We start from the raw sequence: 13,690 nt of genomic DNA, 5'->3' as shown, positions 1-13,690 counted from the left end.
GTCGTGAAGTAGACGAGAGGCTCTTCTGGCTTCAGACTAGTGTGCAAGCCTTCTTGATCAACACAATAGAAGCACAGCACGGTAGATAAGGGGAAAAGAAGGGGATTACCCATATTTTACAGCAAAACTAAGTGCATGCGCACTATCAGTAGACACCAGGCCGCATTTTCCTCCCTTCCATTCCATACAAAAAATCGGCCTGGGAACGAGGCTACCTCTGTGTATGAGTGGACTGAGTAGTGGAGAGTGTACAATTAGCTGGTCCAGTTGCTGTGATATATAATTATATGGTTTATGGTCTATAACAGGACAACCAGACAGCTCTGTTTGTAGCCAGTAGGAATGGACATGATGAGATAGTGAGGGTCCTCTTAGCAGCCAAGGCTACAGTCAACACTCAGACCAAGGTTGGTTTTGTTGTACAAACACATTTCCCACAACATGCTGTTTACATCGTTTTCCTCCTATGTACAGTCGGGAGAGACCCCTCTTTACGCAGCCAGTTTCAATGGTCACCAGAAATGTATGGAGCTCCTAATCGATGCTGGGGCCAATGTTGATGTACCCAAAGAGGTGAGTGTAAGTAGCTGTACACACATCTCAGAGGCCACTAGCCACAGAGCCTCCCCATGTTCTGTTGACCTGGTCCATTAGACACCAGAGCTAGTCATGTTTGTGTAGAGAGCACTGGTAGTTGGTGTACCGAGGTACGACACGCATCTCGTGATCTCTCTTTTAATTGCATTCCAATGTAATGCACAATAACTTTGACTAAGGCTCAAGGGTAGTATAGTTTAGACCTAGAGGTAACAGTTTCCGTCGCTGAACCTCAGCCATTAAATTAAAGATAAGGCCTGCTACTGACTGCTTGCGCATGGATATTATTCCTGTAAATCCCTATTTTTATCAGTGAAAAAATATCCTGACCAAGAATAAAATTTGAAAGTCATATACATATAGCTAGCTAGCTAGAGACAGAACTATTGGCTTGTTGTACAGCTATTTTCTGTCAGCCTTCACTCGATCCTTTCAGACGATTGTCATCCACACTGTTGCTAGTTATGAGTATTTTGTTAACATAGCAGGCTAAGGGTAGCTATCAGAATGCTATCAGATGGCAACCTTCCATTTAACTTTCTATACCGTATAGCGGGAAATTTTCGCGAATTTCAGTGAATAAAATCGCAAGAGTAGTATAGTTTAGACATAGATCTGTCGCTGAACCCGTAAACGTCATCACAATGGAATATTCAATTAAAAAACAATGTCGTACCTCCTCTGCCCTGACATTAGTGTAGATAGTCATGTGATATTGTATGAGTGATATTGTGTAATGAGTGGATCTGTACTATATCTTGACTGTTGTTAGTTTTGTTGTACACATTTCCCACAACATGCTGTTTACATTGTTTTCCTCCTATGTACAGTCGGGAGCAACCCCTCTTTGGACAGCCAGTTTCAGTGGTCACCAGAAATGTATGGAGCTCCTAATCGATGCTGGGGCCAATGTTGATGTACCCGAAGAGGTGAGTGTAAGTAGCTGTACACACATCTCAGAGGCCACTAGCCACAGAGCCTCCCCATGTTCTGTTGACTTGGTCCATTAGGCACCAGAGCTAGTCATGTTTGTGTAGAGAGCACTGGTAGTTGGTGTACCGAGGTACGACACGCATCTCGTGATCTCTCTTTTAATTGCATTCCAATGTAATGCACAATAACTCTGACTAAGGCTCAAGGGTAGTATAGTTTAGACCTAGATCTAACTGTTTCCGTCACTGAACCTCAGCCATGATAAGGCCTGCTACTGACTGTTTGCGCATGGATATTATTCCTGTAAAGAGGAAGTGCGGCCTGGGATCGAGGCTAGTGTATCCCCTGACATTAGTGTAGATAGTCATGTGATATTGTATAATGAGTGGGTCTGTGATAAGTGATGGTTCACCTGCTCACACTATCTTGACTCCGTACAGGATGGAGCCACTGCATTGTGGGCAGCTGCTCAGAATGGTCATGTGAGGGCAGTGGAATTGTTGATTGCTGCGAATGCTCAAGTTGAAATTCAAGACAAGGTGAGATTTACTGCTTATAATTATCTGTATTAATAATTATTTGGTCTTGTTGAGAAGGGACAGCATTGCACATTGCCAGCTATTATTACTAGCTGTTTGTTTGTTTAAAAATATTTGGATTTTTACAGGATGGTTGGACGGCATTGCACATGGCCAGTCAGAATGGTCACTGTGGAGTTGTTAGAATGTTGTTGGAGGCCAAAGCTGACGTCAACAAAAAGACTAATGTGAGTCACGCTGCATGATTGTAATCACTATACGTATTACTAGAATATTTTGCGGATGAAAAACCTTTGCGAATTAACCAAGTCAGCAGAAAAATTGACCCTTTGCGATCACTATTGCGTTCTGGCAAGGATCGTGTGTATTTACTTAGGTTTTGCAATTTTATTGTTGCGAATTGATCAACCCTCGCAAAGTTGGCGTATGTTTGATGCATTCTAGTATATAGTACAGTAGTTAGGTATACCTTAATGTTACTACCGTATAGCCGGTAATTTTCGTGGGGCAAAAAATTCGTTATTTTCGAGGGCAAGCTAGCTGACCTCCACGAAATTTTAACGTAGGTATGGCTTACCGGAACGTATGAATGCAGTGCAGGCAATGAGACTAAACAAATTATTTACCCCACGAATATTACCCGCTATATGGTACATGTATGTATTATAAACGAGTACTAATTTTAGCAAATTTGTTATTAACGCTAAATTAAGACCTCGCTAATAATTATTATTATAACGCATTATGAATTTCAAAAAAGTTCTCTTGAGAGTAAGCTATAGCAAGCTAGCCCCTGTATCTGACTCAAAACTTTCCTTTCAAGCTTAAAACTGGCTGTCCTTTATCAGTGGACTGGCCGACTGGACTGGACTGGACTTTGACCTGACTGTTGCAACACCAAATACATTCCTTTTCTCCAAGACCACAATGACAAATGATCTGACCATTTTGACAAATAATTATTGTGCTAATGAATTTTCTGCCAAAATTCGTACTCTTAAAAATCTGATACGCTAAAATTACTACTGTCTATTTATTAGTAACCTTAATTAAGGTAACAATTATTCACCACCATGGCAACAGTGTTCTACTGGTTATGTATTGCTGTCCACTGTTAAAATTCCTTATTTCCCTTCATCACTAACTGCTCACATGCCCACTATACAGGACGGACGTACTGCCTATGATGTGGCTAGTAGGAATGGACACACTCAAGTGTGTGAACTACTACACTGACTCTTTACCTTATTAACTGTACTGTTACCATGGCAGCTAGCCTCTGATAGATACATAGATTGCTTTACACTACATCATTTTGTCTTTTTTGTCTACAGTTTCACCATATTTTATTACAGTTACATTTGAATTTTCTTTGATCATGTAAAACTAGAAATTTGGTCAATAATGGGAGCGATGTGCAAAATTAATAGATTGTTCGATTAAAAAGTTTGTCTGCTAGCTATAGCTATAAGTGTTTGATTCTCAATCACATCTTGAGGTAGCTATAGGAATCTGCAATGTCTCCACTTGCAGTAGATAAGAGATGACAGCATGATGATCACATGACACAGCTGTAGAGGAAATATACAATAAATCAAGGAATTTAAAAAGAGAAAATAATTATTACCACGAATAATTTAAATCTAATTCATCAACCAGCTCAACTTCTATAGCTATAGGGTATGTTTCTTCGATCACCATCATTAATGCAAATACAAGATCTCACAGGTTACCATAGATACACAGCCAAACTGACTTCCCTCACTATTCCGTAGAGGGGACTCAAACAAAGATCTACAAACGGACAGCTAGCTTCAACATGACTGTATTAACACACAAGCACCCTCTGTAAAGGAATACTCCATCTCTCACCATAATGAAGAGGTGTCTGATTGTCTGTGTCCTCAATATTAACATCTGCTCCCCTCTACAAGTAGTTTCACCATGTTCAGGTTGCCACGGTCACAGGCCCAGTGAAGGGAGACAACACGCACACTAGTGCAGTATAGGGGGGGTGGTCCACTGTGTGGGGGGAGACAACACGCACACTAGTGCAGTATAGGGGGGTGGTCCACTGTGTGGGGGGAGACAACACGCACACTAGTGCAGTATAGGGGGGTGGTCCACTGTGTGGGGGGAGACAACACGCACACTAGTGCAGTATAGGGGGGGTGGTCCACTGTGTGGGGGGAGACAACACGCACACTAGTGCAGTATAGGGGGGTGGTCCACTGTGTGAGGGGAGACAACACGCACACTAGTGCAGTATAGGGGGGGTGGTCCACTGTGTGGGGGGAGACAACACGCACACTAGTGCAGTATAGGGGGTGGTCCACTGTGTGGGGGGAGACAACACGCACACTAGTGCAGTATAAGGGGGGTGGTCCACTGTGTGGGGGGAGACAACACGCACACTAGTGCAGTATAGGGGGGTGGTCCACTGTGTGGGGGAGACAACACGCACACTAGTGCAGTATAGGGGGGTGGTCCACTGTGTGGGGGGAGACAACACGCACACTAGTGCAGTATAGGGGGGGTGGTCCACTGTGTGGGGGGAGACAACACGCACACTAGTGCAGTATAGGGGGATGGTCCACTGTGTGGGGGGAGACAACACGCACACTAGTGCAGTATAGGGGGGTGGTCCACTGTGTGGGGGGAGACAACACGCACACTAGTGCAGTATAGGGGGGGTGGTCCACTGTGTGGGGGGAGACAACACGCACACTAGTGCAGTATAGGGGGGTGGTCCACTGTGTGGGGGGAGACAACACGCACACTAGTGCAGTATAGGGGGGTGGTCCACTGTGTGGGGGGAGACAACACGCACACTAGTGCAGTATAGGGGGGTGGTCCACTGTGTGGGGGGAGAGAACACGCACACTAGTGCAGTATAGGGGGGTGGTCCACTGTGTGGGGGGAGACAACACGCACACTAGTGCAGTATAGCGGGGTGGTCCACTGTGTGGGGGAGACAACACGCACACTAGTGCAGTATAGGGGGGGTGGTCCACTGTGTGGGGGGAGACAACACGCACACTAGTGCAGTATAGGGGGGTGGTCCACTGTGTGGGGGGAGACAACACGCACACTAGTGCAGTATAGGGGGGGTGGTCCACCGTGTGGGGGGAGACAATACACACACTAGTGCAGTATAGGGGGGGTGGTCCACCGTGTGGGGGTAAACAACACGCACACTAGTGCAGTATAGGGGGGGTGGTCCACTGTGTGGGGGTAAACAACACGCACACTAGTGCAGTATAGGGGGGGTGGTCCACTGTGTGGGGGTAAACAACACGCACACTAGTGCAGTATAGGGGGGGTGGTCCACTGTGTGGGGGTAAACAACACGCACACTAGTGCAGTATAGGGGGGGTGGTCCACCGTGTGGGGGGAGACAACACGCACACTAGTGCAGTATAGGGGGGTGGTCCACTGTGTGGGGGGAGACAACACGCACACTAGGTCCACTGTGTGGGGGGAGACAACACACACACTAATGCAGTATAGGGGGGTGGTCCACTGTGTGGGGGGAGACAACACGCACACTAATGCAGTATAGGGGGGTGGTCCACTGTGTGGGGGGAGACAACACGCACACTAGTGCAGTATAGGGGGTGGTCCACTGTGTGGGGGGAGACAACACGCACACTAATGCAGTATAGGGGGGTGGTCCACTGTGTGGGGGGAGACAACACACACACTAATGCAGTATAGGGGGGTGGTCCACTGTGTGGGGGGAGACAACACACACACTATTGCAGTATAGGGGGGTGGTCCACTGTGTGTGGGGGGAGACAATACACACACTAATGCAGTATAGGGGGGTGGTCCACTGTGTGTGGGGGGAGACAATACACACACTATTGCAGTATAGGGGGGTGGTCCACTGTGTGTGGGGGGAGACAATACACACACTATTGCAGTATAGGGGGGTGGTCCACTGTGTGTGGGGGGAGACAATACGCACACTAATGCAGTATAGGGGGTGGTCCACTGTGTGGGGGGAGACAATACGCACACTAATGCAGTACAGGGGGGTGGTCCACTGTGTGGGGGGAGACAACACGCACACTAATGCAGTATAGGGGGGTGGTCCACTGTGTGGGGGGAGACAATACACACACTAATGCAGTATAGGGGGGTGGTCCACTGTGTGGGGGGAGACAATACACACACTAATGCAGTATAGGGGGTGGTCCACTGTGTGGGGGGAGACAATACACACACTAATGCAGTATAGGGGGTGGTCCACTGTGTGTGGGGGGAGACAACACACACACTAGTGCAGTATAGGGGGGTGGTCCACTGTGTGGGGGGAGACAACACACACACTAATGCAGCAGAGGGGGGTGGTCCACTGTGTGGGGGGAGACAATACACACACTAATGCAGTATAGGGGGTGGTCCACTGTGTGTGGGGGGAGACAACACACACACTAGTGCAGTATAGGGGGGTGGTCCACTGTGTGGGGGGAGACAACACACACACTAATGCAGCAGAGGGGGGTGGTCCACTGTGTGGGGGGAGACAATACACACACTAATGCAGTATAGGGGGGTGGTCCACTGTGTGGGGGGAGACAACACACACACTAATGCAGTATAGGGGGTGGTCCACTGTGTGGGGGGAGGCAACACACACACTAATACAGTATAGGGGGGTGGTCCACTGTGTGGGGGGAGACAACACACACACTAATACAGTATAGGGGGGTGGTCCACTGTGTGGGGGGAGACAACACACACACTAATACAGTATAGGGGGGTGGTCCACTGTGTGGGGGGAGACAACACACACACTAATGCAGTATAGGGGGGTGGTCCACTGTGTGGGGGGAGACAACACACACTAGTGCAGTATAGGGGGGTGGTCCACTGTGTGGGGGGAGACAACACGCACACTAGTGCAGTATAGGGGGGGTTGTCCACTGTGTGGGGGGAGACAATACACACACGCTAATGCAGTATAGGGGGGAGGTCCACTGTGTGGGGGGAGACAACACGCACACTAGTGCAGTATAGGGGGAGTGGTCCACTGTGTTCACAGCAACAATGGAGCTACATCAGCACACACTGAGATGGCTACTGGCTATACTAACAAAGAGCAGATGACACCGCAGCCTTAAGGGGAGAGGCTTACCAAGGTTCTCCAACTTAAAGTTGAGGAGTCCTGAGCAGCGTGGTCCAGGCTCTCGTGGTCCAGGCTCTCATAGTCCAGGCTCTCATAGTCCTCTGGTTTGACCATGAACCCCAACACCTCGGTGTTCAGAATGTGCATAGGCAGATCTACAGTGGAGGGAAGGGGACAATTCAAACTTGTTCTACATGTACATACATGTACCATAATAAAGTGCACAGGTCAGCAAATAATGTATTCAGTGCAAGCCTCGTACATATAGACAAGTTATCCCTTCTCTATGGACTGTACATGCACTGACTTACCTTTGCTGATCCATCAGAATCCGTAGTGTCCTGTTGTTCACCAGAAAGTTGTCACAGTCTAGCCGCTGGATAAACAACAATTGTATAGTTAATCTGAGCTAGATACTGTGGATACCAAAATTGCAATAACTAAAACTGTATCTACTACTGTCTTGGGCAGACTAACAGTGGTTGAAATAAAGAGGTGGCCTGCTAACACAGGTCCAAACACATGCTATGGAGACTTTGGGCCCCATTAACCTGGCTGTATTATAGAGGGTGACCTGCTTACAGGGTGACCACTATAGACAGGTTTCACTGTATCATAATGGCACAGTGCATCCAGCTTAGAGAGTAGATTACCACAAATTTGTGAGTAGCTTTACTTAAATGTAAATCTCTTTTGATTGGAACCTTTCTAAGAAATTGTGCTGATACTAATGTGTAGGTGAATGACCAAGCTACAACATACTCAAAAATGTTTCCATGGAAACATAAGGTGGTGGGTTTGTGGTGATTAATAGAACAACAACAAATTGTTATAGTGGTTGATAAAGGGCATTGGTTTGTGGTTTTCAGCTGCTGATGTCATCAAAACAGTAGAAAATAGTAGCTTTTCAGTGTTATCTCAACAATGGGATATAGGATGTTCTTGGTATCAAAATGTAGCCCATTTATCTGTTAACTTACTACAGAAATTTGAAAGCTAAGCTATTAATTTGTCAGAAGTTATTACTCTAACCAAAAGTGTACCTGAAAACCAGTAAATCATGAATTATAAACACTATGAACATAATGTAACACCCATAAAAGGGATAGTCAGGATACCTAAACCATTGAACAATTATGTGATGAAGTCTAGGACCTTAGCTGTACAAGATTACTGTTTTCATGGTCATTCACCTACACATTGGTATCAACACCATTTCTTAGAAATGTTCCGATCAAAAGATATTTACATTTAAGTACAGCTACTCACAAATTTGTGGTAATCTACTCTCTAAGCTGGATGCACTATAGGTCGTTACAATAGATGGGCCAGGAACGAGGCTAGAGATGGTCACACTGATAACTCACAAAGAGGTAGTCTGCCCCTGAACGCCTGGCCGCCTCCAGACCTTCCTGTCTCAGCTGGGCAACATGGACGAACCTCTCGTCATGCTCCTCGAAGGGGTTAAGGTTCGGATACAGCCAGGGGGTTGGACCAACACATAGCGATTCAACTCCCCAATCGTGCACACCATCTGCACAGTGGGGGAGTAAGTGGATATAAATGAAGTGATGTCACCCGTACACAGTGATACATAGCTCAAGTTGTGTAGTGAAAGCAAAGGCAAGAATAGCTGAAAGCATAACAACACGTACTGTCTATCTAAGACATTAATGTAAGTGGGTCAGCCCCAGTCAATTAGCCAACTCACAGTGCAGTTGTATTTTGCACTATCGGTCCAAAAGTGTTTGGCAGAGAACTTTTTCCTAATGACGAGAGTGGATCCTGTGTAGATCATAGGCCCTCCACCGTGTGCGAGGCCGTGGGAATGGTAGAGGGACAGGGCAGAGTACACACAGTCACTGTCAGTCACTCCTCCGGCAATCACAAAGAAAGTAGGAGAACGAAACAATCTGTGAGAGAGAGGGACGAGATTAGTACACTCTGATACTCAAGGTGTGTGTGTGTGAGGTATCTAGTGGTGGGGTAGCTGAGATAATAAGGTGCAATTCTGTACACAATAATAACAGACTGAAATGATAAATCCACAGATATATGCAGCTAGCTAGCTAGATGGCCGTTGAAAGGTACGTGACTTAGAAGATCTGACGCCTCTCAGATCCAAACACATGAGAGTAGTGAGAATGATATCTTAGCCAGCTGATGAAGGTATCTATTGTAGGGTGGGAGGGTACTCACACTTACCATGAACTGTGTTGCCTATACAGTAGGTCTTTAGATTCTCCATTCGCCATGGTCCAAGACTCATCATGCGGTAAAGATCATTAAGCCTCTGAAATACACCGTGGTTACTGAATACCTAGATTGTTGTTGATTCTCAGTCACATCTTGAGGTAGGTTGCCATCACAATCTGCAATGTCTGTTCTTGCTTTGGCCACTTGCAGTAGATAAGAGATGACAGCATGATGATCACATGACACAGCTGTAGAGGAAATACAATCTATCAACCAAAATTCCTTCTGAAATTATAATTATGTAAGTACAAAATTAAATTTACCGGAAGAGGACCCGGTGGATTACACATTCCCCCTCCCCACTAAACCATGTGTGATTACCATTCTGCTTTCCCAGTGAAGTGACACCATCCATCTGATCTCTGGTTACAGCAGTCTCATTCATTAGCCTGTATGCATGGAAGCAAAACAGTTAGAGAGTTGTTCATGTGTTGTACCAAAACAGAAGATGACAAATCTGACATCTTCGGGTACAATAGTATGGTAATCACTGATCTAATTTAACACAATAGATACCGTACAGCGGGAAAATTTCGTGACTATGTGGTACAGCAAAGAAAGTAGAGCTAAAAAGAAAGGGGGATCCGTATTACTAGAATATTTTATTGGCCTTTACAAATGAGCATACCCTTTGCTAACTATTGCATTCTGGCAAAGATAGTGTGTATTTACTTAGGTTTTGCGATTTTATTGTTGCGAAATGATCAACCCTCGCCAAGTTCGCATAATTATGTTTGATGCTCGCAAAACCTTAGTGATACAGAGAGTGTCTAGTGGGCAAGTAGTGGCTTACCAAGGTTGTCCAGCTTAAAGTGCAGGCAGGGTGGTCCAGGCTCTCATAGTCCAGGCTCTCATAGTCCTCTGAACCCAAACACCTCGGTGTTCAGAATGTGCATAGGCAGATCTACAGTGGAGGGAAGGGGACAATTCAAACTTGTTCTACATGTACATACATGTACCATAATAAAGTGCACAGGTCAGCAAATAATGTATTCAGTGCAAGCCTCGTACATATAGACAAGTTATCCCCTCCCTATGGACTGTACACGCACTGACTTACCTTTGCTGATCCATCAGAATCCGTAGTGTCCTGTTGTTCACCAGAAAGTTGTCACAGTCTAGCCGCTGGATAAATAACAATTGTATAGTTAATCTGAGCTAGATACTGTGGATACCAAAAATTGCAATAACTAAAACTGTATCTACTACTGTCTTGGGCAGACTAACAGTGGTTGAAATAAAGAGGTGGCCTGCTAACACAGGTCCAAACACATGCTATGGAGACTTTGGGCCTCATTAATTAACCTGGCTGTATTATAGAGGGTGACCTGCTTACAGGGTGACCACTATAGACAGGTTTCACTGTATCATAATGGTACGTCTAGAGATAGCCTAGCTAGGTCCTTACAATAGATGGGCCGGGAACGAGGCTAGAGATGGTCACACTGATAACTCACAAAGAGGTAGTCTACCCCTGAACGCCTAGCCGCCTCCAGACCTTCCTGTCTCAACTGGGCAACATGGACAAACCTCTCGTCATGCTCCTCGAAGGGGTCAAGGTTCGGATACAGCCACTCGTCTGATGACTTCAAGTCCACCGATTTGTACACGAGCTTAACGTTTTCTGCCCACTCAGCAAGTATTGCCGTGGTGTTGTCACCGTTATGGTCTGTTCTGATCCTACAGTGTAGTTAATGATATTCATAGGTGGGTGGGGCTGGTACAAACACAATAGGGTTTTGTTGAAACAGAAATAGAAATTCTGCAAACTATTACATACAATGCATCTGATATAGAGTAACAACCTCTAATTATGATGCATAGTGGCAGGTGCAACTTACCACAATGAAATCCTGTCTTTAGGATAGTCCAAGTTCTCCAGATAACCGAGAAAGTTGGGTAGCATGTGAGCTGAATTTCTAGCCAGAATAGCAAGGAAGACACTCGGCAGATCTTCAGCTGCTTCTAACGAGGAGTCTCCATTGTCCAACGTGTATGCAGACGGTATGGCAGTCACTAGGAGAGCTATGCACACAGCAAATGCACAGCAAGTGCAATCCAGTGTATCGAGAGACTATTCATAGATGATCCGTGGAGCTGGGAATTTGATGGAGTTTATCTTAACATCTGACTGGTGATTATTTCACTGCTTCTCGAGCCTTACTCTGTGTGACAGCCTCGCTTCTTTGATGGAGAACTGTGCTTCTTTATCTTGACAAGAGGAGGATGTCCCTAGACTGGCGGTGACAGCCGCCCGAGCGTGTAGGTACACGAGGTACACGAGGGGCTGTCGCCGCCAGTCTAGGATGTCCCTAGGCCCTATTGTTATTACTTAAATAGTCAGCATGTTCGTTTAACTATTATATTGAGTTTGTTTCATTAATGATCTTTTCCATTCTCTGCTAGATCTATCTGAGCATGCGCAGTAAGCACGTGTTTTGCCCCTTATTATGTAAACCCCAGAGTAAACATAATGCGCAGTACGAACGTGCCCTGCCCTTTATGTAAACTGTGTAAATGGCTACAAGAAGTGACCTTGATGCTCTGGTGGTCCAAGTGGAAGGATTGAATCTAGAGGAGAACAAAGCTGGCTCAGGGGCTTATGGCTGTGTCTTTAGAGTGACGGTGAATGGAAGACACTGCATTGCTAAGAAGCTTCACTCCATATTGCTCCAAGAGCGATCCCTTGGACAGAGGGAGAGCATTGTGACAAAGTTCAGAAATGAATGTCATATTCTGAGTGTTTTACATCACCCCAACATAGTTGGTTTCGTTGGAGTCCATTACGGCCGCGATAAGAACGACATCAGTCTAATAATGGAGAGGCTTCATTCCGACTTGGCTGATTTCGTTGAAACCCATCGAGACACGAATATCGCCACTAGAATCCATATCCTGTATGATGTATCCAAGGGACTGCACTATCTCCACTCTCTGACCCCTCCCCTCATCCATCGTGACCTCACTGCTCCCAACATCCTGCTCACTGAGGACCTCACTGCCAAGATCGGAGACCTGGGTGTCTCCAGGTATGTTGTTGTTTTTGCAACAAAGGAAAATGTTTGTTTTAATGAGTTAGAAACAAAAATGAGTAATATGGGAAAACAAAGGCAGAAATGTAAAACCTAATGTTCATTTACAGGTATGTTGATCTGGAGAGATTGACTCATGTTCTGACAAACGTCCCAGGAAATCCAACCTACATGCCTCCCGAGTGTCATGTGGAGCCACCCACTTACACTACCAAGCTGGACATCTTCTCATTCGGTCATCTCATCATTCACACTGTTACCGGTGATTTCCCTAAAGTCAAGAACGTACCTCATAGTATTCGAAACTATTTCAAGTCTATCCGAGGAAAAGAGGAGCTCATGCGTCGAAGCACTGCTGTCCATGGTGACAAAATGGGGCAGAAACACGCTCTTTATCCTCTTGTTGTTAGCTGCCTCCATGACCGACCTCAACAGAGACCATCAGTTGACGAAGTGATTGTCTCACTCAGAAAGCTGTGTCTACAGCACCCCAGGATGGTACGTGAGTGAGTGGGTGGAGGTATCAAATGTGTATTGTCAGCTTATATAGTGTTAGTGTCGACTGTATGCTGGTACTTCTGTGTGGGTGGCTATAGAATCTTGAACAGTATATAACATGTACATACAATTTGTGTCATTCCATCTTTTGGGTGTGTTTACTGAGAGTGTATTTTCTCCCAGGAATTTTTGGAGGCTTGTAAGACGGGTGATGTGGGTGTGGTTCTGGAGCTACTGGAGTGTGGGGCTGATCCCAATCAGGCAGACAAGGTGAGGGGAATACTGTCTACAGTGCCAATATATCCGTTGGTTGATGATATTGTCTCTACAGGATGGTTCGCCTGCTCTTTACTGGGCCAGTAGGAATGGACATGATGAGATAGTGGGGGTCCTCTTAGCAGCCAAGGCTACAGTCAACACTCAGAACAAGGTTGGTTTTGTTGTACAAACACATTTCCCACAACATGCTGTTTACATTGTTTTCCTCCTATGTACAGTGGGGAGAGACCCCTCTTTACGCAGCCAGTTTTAATGGTCACCAGAAATGTATGGAGCTCCTAATCGATGCTGGGGCCAATGTTGATGTACCCAGAGAGGTGAGTGTAAGTAGCTATATACACATAGCCTCGATTCCAGGCCGATTAAAGTATGGCCTGGTACTTATTGCATGGTGATAGTGAGCATGTGATCTCCAGAATCTG

General features: G+C 45.9%; 2 protein-coding genes across 3 annotated transcripts in view; one reads left to right on the top strand and one right to left on the bottom strand.

Moving 5' to 3' along the window:
- The window catches only part of LOC135342789 (probable inactive glycosyltransferase 25 family member 3), a 73,422-nt gene extending 61,733 nt beyond the window's left edge, over nt 1–11,689 (bottom strand). The window contains exons 1-10 of one of the 2 annotated variants that reach the window (XM_064539653.1): nt 11,301–11,689; nt 10,917–11,139; nt 10,520–10,584; nt 10,253–10,363; nt 9,781–9,848; nt 9,409–9,647; nt 8,915–9,116; nt 8,571–8,737; nt 7,515–7,579; nt 7,220–7,358 (exon numbers count right to left, since the gene is read on the bottom strand). In XM_064539653.1, the coding sequence (XP_064395723.1) occupies nt 10,267–10,363; nt 10,520–10,584; nt 10,917–11,139; nt 11,301–11,365 (450 nt within the window). In that variant the 5' untranslated portion in view covers nt 11,366–11,689 and the 3' untranslated portion in view covers nt 7,220–7,358; nt 7,515–7,579; nt 8,571–8,737; ... (2 more) ...; nt 9,781–9,848; nt 10,253–10,266. Of the gene's footprint in view, nt 1–7,219; nt 7,359–7,514; nt 7,580–8,570; nt 8,738–8,914; nt 9,117–9,408; nt 9,648–9,780; nt 9,849–10,252; nt 10,364–10,519; nt 10,585–10,916; nt 11,140–11,300 lie in introns of those variants that run through there. The other variant, XM_064539651.1, reaches the window with a different exon arrangement.
- Nucleotides 1–13,690, top strand: part of LOC135342577 (serine/threonine-protein phosphatase 6 regulatory ankyrin repeat subunit B-like) — a 171,395-nt gene that overhangs the window by 137,755 nt on the left and 19,950 nt on the right. Inside the window, exons 32-34 of the mRNA XM_064539325.1 lie at nt 309–407; nt 475–573; nt 1,428–1,526. Of these exons, the coding sequence (XP_064395395.1) occupies nt 309–407; nt 475–573; nt 1,428–1,526 (297 nt within the window). The remainder of the gene's footprint in view (nt 1–308; nt 408–474; nt 574–1,427; nt 1,527–13,690) is intronic.

The sequence above is a fragment of the Halichondria panicea genome, chromosome 10 (assembly GCF_963675165.1).
Source record: "Halichondria panicea chromosome 10, odHalPani1.1, whole genome shotgun sequence".
Lineage (NCBI taxonomy): Eukaryota > Metazoa > Porifera > Demospongiae > Suberitida > Halichondriidae > Halichondria > Halichondria panicea.
This window is presented reverse-complemented; position numbering and strand designations above follow the sequence as displayed.